At 45.2% G+C, this 19334-nt stretch overlaps 1 protein-coding gene across 1 annotated transcript in view; it reads left to right on the top strand.

Annotated features, from left to right (window-relative positions):
• LOC127582347 (receptor-type tyrosine-protein phosphatase delta-like) overlaps positions 1-19334 on the top strand; it is a 439637-nt gene that overhangs the window by 173087 nt on the left and 247216 nt on the right. Inside the window, exons 3-4 of the mRNA XM_052037503.1 lie at positions 14871-15016; positions 16457-16598. Coding sequence (XP_051893463.1) covers positions 14871-15016; positions 16457-16598 — 288 coding nt within the window. The remainder of the gene's footprint in view (positions 1-14870; positions 15017-16456; positions 16599-19334) is intronic.

The following is a 19334-nucleotide window of genomic DNA, read 5'->3' as shown; positions in this document are numbered from 1 at the left end:
ACACTAGAACGTGCTTGGACATGCTCTCCAATCCAGGCAGCATCCTGGTAAATCTCCTCTGCACCCTCTCTAAAGCTTCCACGTCCTTCCTATAATGAGGCGACCAGAACTGAACACAATACTTCAAGTGTGGTCTAACCAGAGTTCTATAGAGCTGCAATATTACCTCGCGGCTCTTGAACTCAATACCCCGACTAATGAAGGCAAACACACTATACACCTTCTTAACAATCCTATCAACCTGCGCGGCAACCTTGAGGGATCTGTGGAGATGGACCCCAAGCTCTCTCTGTTCCTCCACACTACTAAGAGTCCTGCCATTAACCTTGTATTTTACCTTCAAATTCGATCTTGTATCACTTCACACTTTTCCGGGTTGAACTCCATCTGCCACTTCTCAGCCCAGCTCTGCATCTTATCAATGTCAATGTGAAATAGAAGCAAAGAACTTCCCTTTGTAAAGAACCTTCTCCTCCCCCTTGCCCATGTGAACACATGAGTGCCCTCTGACATGATAAAGGCGAGGGGGTTGGTAGGTTAATCAGCAATTGTAAATCTCTCCTGGTCTACGTGGGAGACAGAAGAATTGGAAGGAGGTGGGCGAAGTCGATGGGGATGTGAGGGAAAAACTGTGATTAGTGTGGGTGGGTGTTTGATAGTCGGCAGAGACATGGTGGGCTGAAGGGCCTGTTTCCATGCTGGATGACTTTATGACTCAGTGATTCTCTGTCCTACAAGGCATCCCAGCATACCTGATACCTATGCTATTCCTTGCTGTAGTATTAGCAGTCAATTCATGCACAAAGGGACTCGCAGAACAGAATTACGTAGAATGTACAGAATAGGAAGAGCCCATTGGCTCAGCTGGTTCTTGGCAACGTTTACGTCCACTTCTGCCTACAGCTATCCCTCCTGAGCCAACCCACTCCTCTCCTCTCCCGGTTGGAGCCTCAGAGGTTAGAGCAGCCTGTCCTCCTTGTCTCTCTGTCGCCAGTTCTCCTGGAAGCAAAAAACAATGTTTCTTGTGGACATGAGGGTCAAGGAGATCATTACAAAACATAGGCTAGAGGCTTGAGTATGGACGGCTACTTAATGGTCGGCATGGATCAGGTGGGCTGAAGGACCTGTTTCTGTGCTCTATGAGGACAAGTTAAATCAGCAGAGATAGAAACAAAGATGGGTGGAGGTGCTAAATATAATTAAAAACGCAAATGTGCTGGAAAGGAGGAATTTGAAGAGTCATGTTGAAAGAGAAGGGGAGGGATTCAATGGAGAGCTCTTTCAAAGACTTGGGCACAAGGCTTTGAATGTATGTTGTGATGTGTGATTGGATGATACAAAGTACAGTTACAGGGCATGGCTTCAATCAGGCATTCCATGATTGAAAATTCACTTCACCTTGCACAAACTGCAGTAACAGCTGTTTCTGGGTCCAAGTGTCACTCCAGACGTTCACCCTGGAGTCCCCTGCCCTGATATCCATTTTAGTTGCTCCCAGGATGACTCCATTCCTCAGACTGTGCTCCCTCACCACCACACTACGACATAGCACTCCGCCAATGTCTGATCCCAATCCTGAAACTCAAAGCCCAGGCCATGAACACCCCCAATTTCCCTGTCAGAACCCCACTTGTTCTTGATTCCCCCCCAAGTCCAAGGTCACAGTCAAGGCCCTAATCCGGGCCCCAAACCTCACAGTCACAACCTCCTTTACAGCTACCATAGAACTTGCTCACTTGATCCCACACCCTCATCTTCAGCCTCAGAATCAGATTTATTATCACTGACATAGATGAAGTGAAGTCTATTGTTTTGTGACAGCAATGCAGTGCAAAGACATAAAATCACTTAAATTACAAAAATGAATAAATAGTGCAAATGAAAGGAATAACAACATAGCGTTCATGGGTTCGTGGACTGTTCAGAAATCTGTTGGCGGAGGGGAAGAAGCTGTATCTGAATCATTGAGTGTGGGTCTTCAGGCTCCTGTACCTGCTCCCCGATGGTATTAACGCGAAGGGGGCACGTCCCGGTCGCTGAGGGTCCTTAGTGATGGATGCCGCCTTCTGGAGGCACCGCTATTTCTTCTTAGGCTCACCGTCCCTTTCTCCACCACCACCCTCCGCTCAACTTCTGGAGCTGGTCACAAACCCGGACAGCACTTTCTCAGCAGCTGCTCTGTGTAACCCATATTGAAGTAAGACCACAGGAGCTTCTGTAGCTACATGACTCCCACAACCCACACAGAGCACCCGGCCTACAAATACAGAATAGTAGGGAAGAATATTAGGTAATTACATGGGTTCTGAATTTTAACATGGAGAAGTGAGCAGACAGGGTGAGTGCACTGGACTGTGCAGCTTTGGAAAAAAATAATAAGGAATATTTTTGAAATACCAGCCACGTGCAAATCAACTTGAGTAGTCTGAAATATGAGCATGTCTCTTGGTTGTGTGAGGCAGTGCATCATTTCTGTTACACTTCGTATTCTTCTTTCTGTTATGGCACCAACTGTCAAACAGATAAAAAGAGAGCCACTTAAAAAATAATGGCAATTGCAAACGTGAAATAATGGCAATTGCAAATGCAGAAGTGATTCTAAACTAGCTTGGGCCTGTCAGCGAGTGAAGGCTGAAAATTGGTGAATGGTTTTTCTGCACTGAGTCAGCTTTGGAGACTGGGAGAGAAATGATTCCCTTTCACAGAACAAGAGAAGATGGGAGGGGTCCCTGAACAATGATGGAGTTGCCCTTGCCTTAACACAACTGCTCTGCCCAAGGCTGCAAGAAATTGCAGAGTTGTGAAAATAGCCCAGTCTATCACACAAACCAATCTCCCCTCCATTGACTCTGTCTACACGTCCCTCTGCTTCAGGAAAGCAGCCAACATAGTCAAACACCCCTCCCACCTCGGTCATTCTTTCTTCTCCCCCTTCCATCGGGCAGAAGATACAAAGCCCTGAAAACACATACCACCAGGCTCAAGGACAGCTTCTATCCCACTGCTATCAGACTCTTGTACATAAGGATGATTTCTCAATCTACCTCATCCTGGTCCTTGCACCTTATTTGTCTACCTGCACTGTACTTTCTCTGCAACTGTAACACTATATTCTGCATTCTGTTATTTTTTTTCCCTTTGTACTACCTCGATGTACTCATGTATGGAATGATCTGTTTGGATGGCACGCTGAACAAAATTTTTCACTGTATCTCGGTACATGTGACAATAATAAACCAATTACTATTAGGCTTTGGCTACCTGGCTCCCACATTCACCCAGTGATTTTCCGCTCGAACTATCACCTAATGAAGAACTTTAGGGATGATAATTCTTGCAGTCCGGCACAGTGGAACAGCTGGTAGATCTGCAACCCGGATTCAATCCTAACCTCCGGTACTGTCTGTGTGGAGTTTGCATGTCCTCCCTGTGACCATCTGGGTTTCCTTTGTATGCTCTGGTTTCCTCCCACGTCCCAAAGACATGCGGGTCATGGGTTAATTGGCCAGTATAAATTGCTCCCAGTGTGGAGGTGGGTAGTAGAATCTGGGGAGAATAAAATAGGTGAGGGTAGGATTACTGTAAGTGAGTGATGGTTGGAATGGACTCAGTGGGCTGGAGGGCCTGTTTCCATGCTGTCACTCTCGATATCAGTGGTGTCCATCACTCATGAATAGACATTGCAGCAAGTGATCCTGCCATCATACACTTTCTTAAGACCATAAGACCATAAGACATAGCAGCAGAATTAGGCCATTGAGCCCATTGAGTCTGCTCCGCCATTCGATCATGGCTGATTTATTTTTCCTTCTCAACCCCATTCTCCTGCCTTCTCCCCATAACTTTTGACACCCTTACTAATCAAGAACCTGTCAACCTCCACTTTAAATATACCCAACGACTTGGCCTCCACAGCCGTCTGTGGCAATAAATTCCACAGATTCACCACCCTCTGACTGAAGAGATTCCTGCTCATCTCTGTTCTAAAGAGATGTCCTTCTATTCTGAGGCTGTGCTGTCTGGTCCTAGACTCTCCTGCTACTGGAAACATCCTCTCCATGTCCACTCTATCCAGGCCTTTGAATATTCAGTAGGTTTCATTGAAATCACTCCTTGGGGTTGATTGGGATTGGGATTGGGATCTCCCAATGAGATCCCCACTCTTCCCTTGCCTTCTGAGATACATTTGCTCATTCTTCCACCGCCAAAGTCGTTGTCTTGCTTTCCTGGACAATGACGGCAGATGCCAATGTCCGCTCACTCACTCTGAGCCCAGGTCTCTGATCACCTCTTCCTCATGCATCAGTAATCAGCGAGTATCTCCCTCCTTCTGATGAACGGTCCTCACAGTTTCCTGTGCACTCCCCTTGTGCTGGGGAAATCAAACGCAAATTGGCCAATTACTTTGCCAGCTGCCCTTCTTTGGTTTGTAAATGTGGGTCTGTCTGACCTCAGTGCTTGGTCAGCCTTCTTATTTTGCTGGTTCCACTTATCATCTTCCTTATTTATTGGATTTCAGCATCTGGACACTCTTATGTATCCAATTTCACCTTCTGGCCTTTGTCTCTACCTCCACGTTCCCCATCTGGCTCTATCTGCCCCTTCTTTGCACGTTCTGAATCTGTCCGTACTTATCACCCACCAGCCACTGTCTCCTGACTCTGCCTCTCCCCCTCCCCCACCTGCCAATCATTATCCACCTTGCCTGGTTCCACCTATTGCTCGCCAGCTCCTGCCTCACCCCTCCCTCTCGCCTCTTTACACTGGCTTTCTTCCCTTTGCACACTCAGTCCTGATGCAGGATCTCGACCTGAAACGTCAACTATCCCATTGCCTCCACAGATGCTGCCTGACTCACTCAGTTCCTCCAGCAGATTGTTTGTTGTTCCAGATTCCAGCATCTGAAGTCTCTTGTGTCTCCTCCTTATTTCCTCCTCCTGCTTGCATCCTGCCCCAGATTAGAACCCACTTTTCCCAGTCATTGAAACAACTTTATGGGAAAGTAGAATTGCATTGTCTGATTGGAGTTCGGTGCCAGCCTTGGCTTAGTTGACAGCTCTCCTGCCCCTCGCACCAGCACATTGTGGAATCAGATTCACCCCCCCCCCCCCACGCAACTGAAAAGCAGAACAATGCAAGAACTCTGTGGGTCGAACAGCATCTGCGGGGGCAAAAGGTGTTTGTCAAAGAGATGTGTTTGCCTCCGACAGATGCCACTTGTGCTGCTGAGTTCTTCCAGTGTTCTGTTGTTCGTCCCAGATTCCAGCATCTGAAGTCTCTTCTGTCTTCACCTAACCAAATGATGTGTGCTGACATTTCATTGCAGTGTTTTCAGAGATGCTTGGTTTGTGACCTTAAATCTACTTCATCTGCTCTTTCAGGTTGACTTGAAAGATAGCACTGTTCCAGGAGGAGCAGGAGGAGGTCATCGACAGTATTTATCCATCAAAATCTTCACTGATCATTTAGTCGCTTACCTCATTACTGCCATGTGCAGAATCTGAGTAACTACACTGCAGTTCAAAAGTATTTCACTCTTTGCAGCAGGATTTCAGAGATGCTCAGCATGTGAAAGGTGTTCCACAAAAGCAAGGCTTCCCACACACTTTAGGAAGATGAGCATCTCTTCCACCTTCTCAATCACAAAACATGGACAGGGAGTATCTCAGCTTCTGGTGGATGGAGCTGGTAGGATGCAACTGTGGGTGCATTACCATGGTTACAACACACAGTAGGGTTAACGTAGCCCAAACCCAAATATTTGTCCTACTTTTCATTTTCCAGATGTAGGCAGCATTTCCAGAATTTTTTTGTTTGGATTTCATTTCTGCACCCAGCTGTATTTATTGATTTTTATTCTCATTACACAGTTATTTCAACGCCAGCAGATTTCACCTCTCCCTTATTTTGACCAAAGACTTTTCACTTCATCTTTCCCTTGCATTATTTCCCACCAAAGGACGTCTTCACCTGTTAACCCAAATTTTCTTTTCACAAACCACTCCCCCAAGGTGGCTGTAGATCTGCAATAACTAATCAGATGTACTCCCCAGTGTGAGGCCAGTAATAATCTGGCACAAGTCCCTTGCTCACACTGGATGTTTACCCAAGGTAATGACAGGACATATGAATAAAACCTCTCAACCAAGGATAGTATTTTAAATAAATACACTCGCAATCCTATTACTTTGCAATAGGTGGAAAGGAAGCAATAAAATTCTAAGTAGGATTTTCTCAGCAGGATTTTTGTTTTATTAAATTATCTGTAGAGCTTGTTTACTGGTGTGTCACTGATCACTGATGGGTTGGTGGTTGTAGATTCTTGCATACGTATTTCTGTATCGATTTCTCCCTTGTTTTCCATCAGGCTTTGAGAGTCCTTTTTAGTGGCCACAGAGGTCACAGTGACATTTCCATTGCAAAGAGTCACTAACACAGCCCCATTCAACCATAGTTGGCCATAGTTCACAGCGCAAACAAGCAATGGAATCATAAAACCTATTACATTATTCTGCAGGCATTTCACCCCATTTACTAAAAAAATCAAAATAAAATGCAAATTGGTAAAGTTCTATTGCACTTACACAGCATCTTTCCTGATTTCAAAGTTTTTTGCAGTTAATGAAGTCGCTTTAAAATGAAATGACCACAGCAATGTAGGAAACAATTAGAACACAGCACACTCCCTCAAGCAGCAGTTGAACACTGGACTGATAATCTGTTTAGGTAATACTGGTTAAACAAAAGATGCAGTAATTGAGACGGGGACAATGACAACATTTAAAAGGCATTTAGACAGGTACGTGGACAGGAGACCAATGACACAAAGCACTGGAGGAACTCAGTGGGTCAGGCAGCATCTGTGGAGGGAAATGGAGAGTCGACATTTCGGTCGAGACCCTTCATCAACTGAAAGATAGAGGGGAGGTACCGATTGAATCAGCTGGTGGGCCAAGGAGGAGTTTTGCATCAGACCTTTTCTAGACACACTGGTTTGATCCCAATCACAGATATATCTTTCCTTCACATATCTTTCCACATCTTTTTACCTTTCAGTCCAGATGAAGGGTCTTGACTCGAAATGTCACTATCCATTTCCCTCCATAGATGCTGCCTTACCCGTTGAGTTTCTCCAGCGCTTTGTGCATTGCTCCAGATTCCAGTATCTCCATGGATAAGAGAGGTTTGGAGGGATATGGGTCAAACACGGGCAAATGGGATTAGTTGAGATGGGCATCTTGGTCAGCATGGACAAATTGGGTCAAAGAACCTCTTTCCATGCTGTATGATTCTATGTCAAAACATTTTGTTCACAGAACTGGGGAGCTCTCTTTTCTTTGAAGTAGTACCATGGGATGTCTTACACCCCCCACCCACCTGGGAGGGCTCTCACCTATCAGGCAGCAGGCCCCCTTAATGTGACACCCAATGTTAGGCTAGATCTCGTATCTGTAATGTACTTCCCAAATGTATTCCCAGTTAACCACCATTGCTGACACATTGCCACCATAGAGACTTCCCAGAATGACAGCTTTTTGCTGCATATCTCTGCTATCGCAGGGAACAGTGGACTTTACAGTTTGAGCTTGCAGTAAAGAGCAATAGAAAATTTGTTGGTGTCCTTGAAATAAAGTATTGATGACCTGCATTTAAATGTTTCTCAGTAAATGTTACATTTTATGTTGTTAGTTGTTTCTGTTTGCAACTTATTCAAGTTCTTGTGTTGCATTTGCAATTCTTGTACATGTGGCACCTAAAAACATTCTACTTATAGATACACCATTGTTACAATGCACTGTATTCTTCATCTCAGCATGAAAAACAATATGGAAATTGACAGGTACGATGTAAGACTGAAATATTCCATGTCGCATAATATCAAATAGTTCAAATGTCTTGTTTCACAGTTCCTGGAAAAAAGTAGATCAAAACTATGATGTGGATTTGGATTATATGTAAACTGAACACAAACTCTGCAGCCAAAATATGCCCGAACCAGAAATTCTTAAATAAACTTGAACGAACTAACCAGCATTTACCTTGCATCAAATAAACTGTGGCTACCCATTGAGATATGTTCTTGAAAAGCACCAGGTTGAAACTCCAAGTTGAGGCTTTGTTGATGGAAAATAGGGGTAAATAGGGACCTGGCAGCAAGATTGGACAATTTTATTTTACAATAAAAGGAAATAAACAAAACACTGGAACTGTAGACCTATTAAAGCCTTTACACAAAAATTTCAATGACAGATTTCATCAGTGTGAAGCTTGAGAGAGATTCTCTGCTTCTTTAGATTCTGTTTAGTTTCTTGTGGAGCTCCTTGTAATATCAAAAGCCCTTCTTAAGGTCAAGATTCCTTTCCAGGATAGCGCCAAGGTTCACAATCTTTTCTCTCTAATTTTGATTCTTACCCCAGGAATCCTCGAACTGCCATGGCAGTGATGTTGGTTTAAGCAGGCTCTGTCTTTTCCTCTTCCTCACTTTCACTGCTGGATGCAGCAGGCTGCTCAGGTTCCTTGGTTGTCAAAGTTGAAGTCGAGTTTATTGTCATCTGCACAAGTCCATGTGTGCACAGGTGCAATGAAAAACTTACTTGCAGCAGCATCACAGGCACGTAGGAACAGAGACGCAACATTCACAAGAAAAACATAAATTAAACATAAATTATACAAAATTTTACAAGAAAAAACACAATTAGAACAAAGAAAATCAAAGTTCATTGTAGTGCAATGTGGTCAAAGTGATCGTAGTGTTGCCATACTGAGGTAGTGATCAGGGTCGTGTAGGTTGGTTCAAGAACCAAATGGTTGAAGGGAAGTAGCTGTTCTTGAACCTGGTGGTGTGGGACTTCAAGCTTCTGTATCCCCTGCCTGATGGTAGCTGCGAGAAGATGGCATGGCCCGGATGGTGGGGTCCCTTGACGATAGATGTTGCCTTCTTGAGGCGGTGCCTCATGTAGATACTACTGATGGTGGGGAAGGACGTGCCAGTGATGTATTGGGCTGAGTCCACGACTCTCTGCAGCTTCTTACATTCCTGCACATTCGAATTGCCGTTCCAGACAATGATGCAAACATGATGACCACGATGGCTCCTCTTGTTGGGAATCTATCAGCTTGACTACCTCCCCATCCTCCGCCTTCCAATCCCTCTCCTCCCAGCTGTTTGGCCATCTCACCACATCAGTGACTTCAGTAGAAATGGGTGGGGAAGGCTCTCAGAGTACTGACGATGTCAGACCAGAGGTCATGCCAACAGGTACTCCAAGTTGACACCAATAATTTCCCATGGGAATTACACATGGTGTCTTATATGGTAAAATGATCCCAAGTTTAGAACTTAATGCTTCTTCAAACAGAGTGGGTTTACATTTTATGCTTTTGTTTCTGTTTGAGTTGTGTATGTCATTCGTAAGGCTGCATTTGCAACCCCTCTTTGGTTGTCATAGTCATACAGCAGAGAAGCTGGTCCATTAACCCGCTGTGTGTGTGTACCACTTACCAAGAACCCACTGCTGTCTCCACCTTCACCCTCCCTTCCTGACTCCAGCTCCCTCTTTTCTGTGTGCCTGCCTCCATCTATCTGTCTCCCAACTCCACCCCTCCCCCTCCCCCCCCCCCCCCCGCATAGCTCAACCTGCCCATCATCCACCCATCCCCAACCCCCGCCTCCCCCCTCCACCCCCAGTCCACCAATCACATCTGGCCTGTCTCACCGCTCCCCTACTCCACTTCGTACTGGCTACCTCCCCTCTCCACTCTCAGTCCTGATGCAGGGTCTCGACCCAAAACGTCAGCCATTCCCTTCCTCCCACAGATGCTGCTTGACCCGCTGAATCCCTCCAGCAGAGAAACAAAGGACTGCAGATGCTGGAATCTAGGTGAAAAACACCATGATGCTGGAGGTACTCAGCAGACCAGGCAGCATCCGTGGACAATGCTGAATCATAGAATCATAGAATCATAGAACAGTACAGCACAAAACAGGCCTTTTGGCCCACAATGTTCTGCCAACCTTTAAAACCTCTCCTAAGACTATGCAACCCCTTCCCCCCCACACATATCTCTCTATTTTAAATTCCTCCATATGCTTATCTAGCAATCTCTTGAACTTGACCAACGTACCCACCTTCACCACCACCCCAGGCAGTACATTCCATGCCCCAACCACTCTCTGGGTAAAAAACCTTCCCCTGATATCTCCCTTGAACTTCCCACCCATTACTTTAAAGCCATGCCCTCTTGTATTGAGCATTGGTGCCTTGGGCAAGAGGCGCTGGCTGTCTACTCTATCTATTCCTCTTAATATTTTGTACACCTCTATCATGTCTCCTCTCATCCTCCTTCTCTCCAAAGAGTAAAACCCTAGCTCCCTTAGTCTCTCCTCATAATGCATACTCTCTAAACCAGGCAGCATCCTAGTAAATCTCCTCTGCACCCTCTCCAATGCTTCCACATCCTTCCGATAATGAGGCGACCAGAACTGGACACGGTACTCCAAGTGTGGTCGAACCAGAGTTTTGTAGCGCTGCATCATTACCTCGCGGGTCTTAATCTCAATCCCACGATTTATGAATGCTAACATCCCATAAGCTTTCTTAACTACCCTATCCACCTGTGAGGCAACTTTCAGGGATCTGGGAATATGGACCCCCAGATCCCCCTGCTCCTTTACACTACCTAGAATCCTGCCACTGAAGAAAGGTCCTGACCTGAAACGTTGACCACCTGCTTTTCTCCACGGATGCTGCCTGGCCTTCTGAGTTCCTCCAGCATCATAGAGTCCCTCCAGCAGATTGTTTGTTGCCCCAGATTTCAGTGTCTTCCGTCTCTTGGGCCTCCATGCGTACCCAATCCCCCTTCTTCCTTTCACATCCCCGTTAGCCACACCCCCACTGATTCTCCTCTCGTACTAATTAACTGCAAACCAAACGCAGATTATGTGAAGCAACAAACAATCTGCTGGAGGAACTCAGCAGGTCGAGCAGCATCTGTGGGGGGAGAGGAATTGTTGATGTTTTGTGTCAAGACATCAGGACTGAGCTGGCCAATATAAACAGGGGAAGGGGAGTGGTGAGACAGGAGTCCGAGGTGATTGGTGGACAGGTTGCCCCAGGTAGGGCAGAGAAGGAGAGTGGAGTTGGGAGTGGCTGGAGGGTGATAAATGGTAGACAAAGAGAGAGAGCAAAAAGAATTGAGACGCAGATGGAGCAAGGTGGGAAGAGGGGAGGGGATTATGTGGTCACTTTGTGGAGCACCTCCATTCAGCCATACAAGAGACCCTGAGCTTCCCGTTGCCTCCTGCATTAATTCCCCATCCCACTCCCACACTGACCTTTCTCTCTTTGGCCTCCTGCACTGCTACAACAAAACCAATGCAAGCTCAAGGACCAACACCTTATCTTTCTTCTGGGCATGTTGCAACCTTCTAGATACATAGAACATAGAACACTACAGCACAGTACAGGCCCTTCGGCTCACAATGTTGTGCCGACATTTTATCCTGTAAGATCTATCTAACCCTTCCCTCCCACATAGCCCCCTATTTCCTTATCATTCATGTGTCTATCTAAGAGCCTCTTAAATGTCCCTAATGTATCTGCCCCCACAACCTCTGCCGGCAGTGTGTTTCAAACTCTCTGTGTAAAAAACTTACCCTGACATCCCCCCTTATCCCTTCCTCCAATCACCTTAAAATTATGTCCCCTTGTGTTAGCCATTGTCACACTGGGAAAAAGTCTCTGACTGTCCACTCGATCTATACCTCGTATCATCTTGTACATCTCTATCAAGTCACCTCTCATCCTCCTTCTCTCCAAAGAGAAAAGCCCCAGCTCGCTCAACCTATCCTCATAAGAAATGCTCTCCAATCCAGGCAACATCCTGGTAAATCTCCTCTGCACCCTCTCTAAAGCTTCCACATCCTTCCTATAATGAGGCAACTAGAACTGAACACAATACCAGAACTGAACACGAGATAAATTTGAATGGTGGAACAAGCTTGAGGAATTGAATCGCCTGCTACAGTCTCCAGCCTTAAGCAGATGCTGGGCTTCAGACAAGATGACAGTCCAAATAGCCACCACCTTTAGTCTATGAAGATGCTGATATATAACATCTGACAAAGTGTTTCCATCTGCTGCTTCTCTTGCTGAGTAAGGGAAGTTGATGTGCCCTGAAGTATAAGAGATGTGAGTCACAGGTCCATTACAGAGTCATTACAAATAGCGCCTTGACAAAATGGGATTGAGACATAATGGTCTTTCCATACTATGGATTTTCTTAAGTTCTCCTAGCCAAGCTTAGGGACACACATCAGAAGATTCACCTTCCCGCACTGCTACTGTGGCCATTATTGTTTGCAAGCATCTTCACCTCATGCGTAATGTTCACATTAATTTTTGATGATTTCTTGCTGCCTGACTAAAAATAGCAGAGAAGTTTTATACCGGTGCATAAACCAATGAGGCATCAGTGGAAATTCACTCTTCTCTGAACAGTGCAAATAATGCTGTCAAAATCACATCCTAACGTCCCAAGTTTCTGCCAGTATTTTCAGAGGCAAGCATGTTTGAGGTTTTTCCAAAGGAGTGTTTCAGCTGACACTTTGGCTGGACTTCAGAATATTCCTCTCGCACTTGTGGTGATTGACTGAGCCTATGGCATTCTTCATTCTGCTGGTTCCATAGGGGAAGTCATATTATCAGGATGTGGAGCCACTAAACCCTTGGATCAGCATCCATCAGAGAGCTCACAGGCTGGGTAAAGCAGCACTTAATAGCGGCACACAATCTGCTAGCTGTTAACTAGGCCAAGTCTTTGGTATTTATTGCAGAAATTGGATAGGCAGCTGGACTTGAGAAAGAGTGGTTGAATGGCTTTGCTGAGATTTGGCTGTTCAATATCTATCTGCATCTGTGAGGAAGCTCCTTTGGGGGACTGGCTGATCATTGTCTTCCTGTGAATGGGAGGCAGAAGATGTTGAAATGTTAATCCACTCCAGTGAGAAGCTGCCTGTTATCTGTTTGTAAGTGGGAAGGCATTGCACTATACAATGAGCTGTCATCGTCTCACCAGGAGGGGCTGGACAGGACAGAAAAGGTTCCCCACGCTGTTGCAATTTGCAATCTGATTAGGTTTTTATTTGCAATTTAGTTTTAAATGAGGAAAATCTCCTGCAGGAAAAGGCTGTAAATGGTGATTGGCTCTGCTCCCTCCTTCTTTTACACATCCCCACCCATTGCATTCATTGCCTTCCTCTCATGTCCTGAAAGCTTGCCTTCTAGCTGCATTTTTCTGCTTATATCTAGAATGAGTGGAGGTTGTCTTATGAGGAAAGGTTGGACAGGCTGAGGCTCGTATCTGCTGGGGTTTAGAAGAGTGAAAGAGTCTTTGGTTGAGGCTCAGTCAGTCATCATCAGTGAGCAAAGAGCATCCTGAGGCATAGGCTCCATCGTCAGACATGGGAGCCTTTGGAAACACTGGCATAACAATGTGCGCCTTGGAATGTTGGAAAAGTCGGGGTGAAAGGATGGATAGGTTGGGATGGGGGGGATTGGAAGAGTTGGAGTGAGGAGATTTAAAAGGATGGGATGAAGAGATGAGAAAAAGTCGGGGTGAGGACATTTGAAAAGGTTGGGATGGGAAGACTGGAAAATTTGGGATGGGGAGATCAGAAAACTTGGGATGGGGAAGTTGGAAATGTTGGAAGGAGAAAATTGGTGAAGTCAGAGTGGAGATCAGAAGACAAAATGCTTTCATCTGCTGCTCCTCTTACTGAGGAAAGGAAGTTGATGTGCCCTGAAGTATCAGAGATGTGAGTGTCATGTTGCAGGGAGGGGCAAAGCTGGTATAGTGGGTCCAGGAGTTAAGTGGAAACCTATACAACTCCTGTGTCAATCAGTCCCTATTTTTTAATAGCTGCCAGCATTCCTCAAGGATAGACAACTCTGCTGCCCAAGGCTAACTTTAGAAGTGTGGTTGAATTGGAGGCGTGCAACCTCATTGCTAAATTCACATTGCCACCTGAAGTGCCGTGAATAGATTTGTTGCTTGTCTTCCCACCTCCAGTAAAACCAGAAGGAGGAGGGAAAGGGGCAAGCTGGTGCTGTGATTCAGACCTTCTCCATGTTACCATCACAGGAATTCTCACCATCCCTGACCAGGCACATAGGAAGGAAGGAGAGGTCCCCATATTGAGGGCTCCCCTGGAAAAGTTCACATGACTCCAGTGGGTCACGGTTAAAAACAAGCATCCTGGCTAAATGTTTTCATTGCACCTGTTTGTCAGCATATTATAAGGGCTGATACCAGTTATAGTGTAACCTTAGTTCACAGTAAACAAGTTGGGTATTTATCAGGAGAATACCCTCCTGGTACCTATAGTTAAAGCCCTCACTGTGATACGGTGGGACGTCCTGTGTGGTGTGTGGGAGTCCTCCCTTCATGTACAGGAAGACCCTTCTTCCTGTACATGAATCTTGCTGGTAGAGCCCACATCAGCAGCAACTGAGCAGGAATGGTCTGCAGGGATGTAAAGGCACAGACTCTGCAGTTCCTTTACTAGCTGGAGAAGGTCCAAATGAGAAACACAAAGCCATGTCATTCAAGGCCAGGTAATCGGAACTTTGGCCCTACTGCATTTGAAACTGCTGGGGGAAAAGTCTCCTTCAGGATGGTCTACGTTTTTGGGGTGTACCAACAACATTTTTCATTGCCCACAGCTGTTTTGTGAGCTGATGATATTGAATGGATTGAGAATCGCACTTAGCATGAGAAGTCTGGGTCAATTGTCAATTATTTGAGCTGATTCCTTTTGAGATGTTTAGTCCTTCCAGTTACTGATAGCGTTCTGCTCTTGTTTTTTCCAGCCCCTCCAAGGTTCATGAAGGTGCCCAGTGACCAGATTGGTGTTTCAGGAGGGGTGGCTTCATTCGTCTGCCAGGCCACAGGAAGCCCCAAACCACGAGTTACCTGGAACAAAAAAGGAAAGCGAGTGAGCTCGCAGCGTTTTGAGGTATGTTCGCTGCTCGGGTTGCAGGCTGGTTCCTGGGACTGAGTAAATTCAATGACACAAAAACAATGGCTCAGGCTATGTTTCAACACAAGTGGAGTTCCAATCCTCTACCTTCTCCCATTTTCCTTCCACAAGCCCATCAGCCTGAGACATATGTTTGTCCTGGTGGGATATCTGCAGGGATTTCCCTGCCTCACTCGATTTCTTCATTGGAAACACCATAAGAATGGCATTTTGGCTGCCCACAGAACTGGTCTGGGATTGCTGCCAACCTGCCAGCACTTTTACTGTAGAAGATCAAAGGGATCCCTGGGAATATTCAGATTACTGACAGCCTAACTGGCATAGACCAGAGGGTGAGGTAGCAATGCCTGGAGAGAGCTGTAATGAGCCAGGACTCCCCTCTGGATTACTTTACAAGGGGGCTCCTTTGGATGTTAGTCACGGGCAAGATCGATAGTTGTGCCATGCACCTCTTCGAGGTCATGTAACTTCCAAGGCTGACTGTCCGTGCTCACATATGAAACATGGAGAACAGTTACTGAGGAGCAGAACCCCACTGATGTCAGCACGTGGAGTAGAAAGCTCAAAGTTGAGGTGAGGACACGGATTAACAAAATGAAATGCAGTCGCCATCTCTCTGTCTAAGGTTGAAATTCAACAGAAACAACAGGAGTGCGATGACCCAAGTGATAAAACGACACAGGAAATGTCCACTTCCTCAGCGGGATAGCTTTGCTGCAGTTCATGCATTGTTTGGGCTGTTTCTGTTTGGGCAAGGATATATTCTGTTAAACAGACAAACTAGAATGTGAGTTTCTTTGATTGGGGAACTCAGACATCCATCAGCAGGTCATCAGATGTTGGTTGCCTCTGAATTTATTGGCAAAGACGATAGCAGGAGATGCACGTGCTTTCCAAAATCTTCCTCCATCGCTTCTAATAGGAAGGAAACGGTGGTCCAAAAGTGTTCTCTTTCTCTTTAAAAAGCCTTGATTTATCTCATTGCAGCTGGAGTGCGGGCCTGTTTGGTAGCATCATTAGTTGAGTGTTCCAGCTCCGCAAAAATCAATTTCATCTTAGAGGTGAAAAACATTATTTATAGAAAGAAAGTCATTGAAACAACTTATTTATTTTGAGAAGAAAGGAATGTGGGTCTTACAAGTTTTGTTGCTCTATTTTCTCTCTTGGTAATTTGAGAATAATGTTAACTTGGGCTTTGTTATGATCTTGTTCATCTTTTAGTGTTTCTCTTCCATTGATTGTTGCCAGATTTAGCCTGGAGCCAAACTGGAATTAACACTGCCTTAACACAGAAGCCATCCCAGGGTCATTCACAGTTTGAGGGAGTAGCAACAAGGGGAGAGCTGAGTAGAAGCTGTGGTGGGACAACGAGCAAAGTAATCTAATTCCTGCCATCTCTTTAATTAACTCTGTTAGGTGATTGAGTTTGATGACGGCGCTGGAGCAGTCCTGAGAATACAGCCCTTGCGGACTCCCAGGGATGAGGCAGTTTATGAGTGTCAAGCAACCAACGCGCTTGATGACGTAACTGTGACGGCAAAGCTCACTGTGCTAAGAGGTAAAGTTTCCTTCTCGTAACTGAGACTGGTACCGTGAGCAACATCACTGGAGATCTTTCAGTGAAATACTCCAGAAGAAAGAGCAAAGATAAATCCAGATGTCATAAGATATAAGATATTTATTTATTAGTCACATGTACATCGAAACACCCAGTGAAATGCGTCTTTTTGCGTTACTGAGAATGTGCTGGGGGCAGCCCACAAGTGTCACCACTCTTCCGGCACCAACAATGCATGCCCACAGCTCCTAACCTGTATTGCAATGCAAATTGTAAAATAGACACGAGGTTAGTGGATCAAAAGGGAAGTTGATGGGCATGCCTGAAAGAGAATAAGATAAGATATCTTTATTAATCACATGTACATCGAAACACACAGTGAAATGCATCTTTTGTGTAGAGTGTTCTGGGGGCAGCCCGCAAGTGTCGCCACGCTTCCGGCGCCAACACAGCATGCCCACAACTTCCTAACCTGTACGTCTTTGGAATGTGGAGGAAACCAGAGCACCCGGAGGAAACCCACGCAGACACGGGGAGAACATACAAACTCCTTACAGACAGCGGCAGGAATTGAACCCGATTTACTGAAAATGCACTATAAATAATCATGAAAAGCGAAACAAGGTTAATGTTTCAGGTCGAAGATCTTTCAGCAGAACTGACAAAGGGTTTTTGACCTAAAACATTAATCCTGTTTCTCTTTCCACAGGTGATGCCTGACCTCCTGTGCATTTGCAGCATCAGCTGTTTCTGGTTCAGATTTCCAGGATTTGTAGTTTTTTGATTTTCATATAAATAACCCTAATTTTTGATATTAATCCACAACTCATTGTATGAGCACTGTTCAAATTATAACACGATTAATAATTTGCAGATGGGACTAGCTCAGTTCGGTTACTTGGTTGGCAAATGGGACGAGCTGAATTGGACAACTCAGACCAGCTGGGGCGAAGAGCCTGTTTCTGTGCTGTATAGCTCCACGATTATGTGACTCTTAATGGTTCATAGTAGATTAACAGAGTCAAGGTTTAAGGAATGGAAGAGAAGAATGTATCAACTCAAGGACAGATCACTATATCACAGAAACTGAAAGGACTGGAAATGTTTGGATTGACCCTGATCTGTTGTGCTAATGTGTCCAATCCCAGTTCTGGCATATGTCAAAGTCAGTGCCAGATTGAGCAGAGACAGGAGTCATGAAACAAGATGAAAAGTCATGGAAAATAGCATCAGGTAAACAGTTGGACACCAGAGCTGGAGTCTTTCTCCCTTCACTCATACAGCCATCTGAATAAGACAATGTCTGTAGTCTAGAACTACAAGCAATCTGCTGGATGAACTCAGAGGGCCGAGCAATATCTGTAGGAGGAAAAGAATTGTCAACATTTCGGGTCGAAATGCTGCATCAGGACAGGGTCTCAACCCGAAATATTGACAATTCCTTTCCTCCCACAGATGTTGCCCAACCCGCTGAGCTCCTCCAGCAGATTGTGTGTTGCTTCAGACTCCAGCATCTGCAGTCTCTTGTGTCTCCAATGTCTGGAGTTCTCATGTTAATAACGTTTGCAATGTTTGTAAGTGGTATTGTGACAATGAACACAGAGGGAGCTGGCATTAATATTAGACAAATATTGAGGGGCATGGATAGAACAGAGAGGATGAATTTTTTCCCCATTGCAGAGGTGTCTGAAGCTAGATGGCATGGGTTAGGGTGAAGGGCAAGAGGCTTAGAGGAGATCTGAGGAGTGAATATTTCACCCAAGGGAGGGGGTTGGAATCTTGAACTCACAACCTGAATGGTGTTGGAAGCAGGTACCCACACAGCATTTTAGAGGTATTTAGATGAACGCCTAAATTGCCAAGGCATAAAATAGCATGGACCAGTGCTGGTAAAGGGGGTTAGTATGGATGAGTAATTGATGGTCAGTATGGATGTGATGGGCCAAAGAGCCTGTTTCTGTGCTGTTTAACTCTGTGACTCCATGATTCTAATACAGTAGATTAATGAGAACTTGATATATATTTGAAGTAGGAGAACCTAACAATACAAAATTGCACTGCAGGCATTTCCAAGGGTAAACTTTTGTGATTTATTCCATCCTAATGTGGGATAGATATATGCTCTCCAATTTTTTTTATGCCACAGACCAGCTCCACTGTTTTCTCTTACTATTAAAAGACAACAATATTTTGCCCACTGATACTTTGAACTCTGTTATGGCACACAACAAAGTCACCTTGAACCGTTCTCTCACACTGACCCATTGAGGCATCACAGGTTATACCACCACCCAAACTGCCCATCCCATCGGCTGCTCGCCGACCCATCTGTGGAAGAGTCTGTGGTTCCCACATTGGTCTCGGTACCAATCTCAGAACCCTCAATACCAGAGTGTAAGTCAGCCATTATTGATTCCAAGGGACTTCCTAAGGAGGAGTAGAATATTCAGATACCAGAGATGCTGGTCATCCCCGAGTGCCCTGATTGATCAGCAGTTGTATTGTCTGACCAGCTATGACTCCCATATGCTCAGGGTAATGGCGAGGTTTGTGACCACTGATAATCTCACATTTGTAACCTGACACCAGCAGACAAGGATTAGTGAACATCTTATCTTATTAATACACTTCTACATAGTTTAGTGGCCTCGAGCAGTTTGGTATCATTATTCTTGCTTGCTGTTGCCTCCGTGTGGATGAACTGTTTTATTGTACATAAATTATTTCATTGTGGAT

This window comes from Pristis pectinata, chromosome 24 (genome assembly GCF_009764475.1).
Source record: "Pristis pectinata isolate sPriPec2 chromosome 24, sPriPec2.1.pri, whole genome shotgun sequence".
In the NCBI taxonomy this organism is placed as follows: domain Eukaryota; kingdom Metazoa; phylum Chordata; class Chondrichthyes; order Rhinopristiformes; family Pristidae; genus Pristis; species Pristis pectinata.
This window is presented reverse-complemented; position numbering and strand designations above follow the sequence as displayed.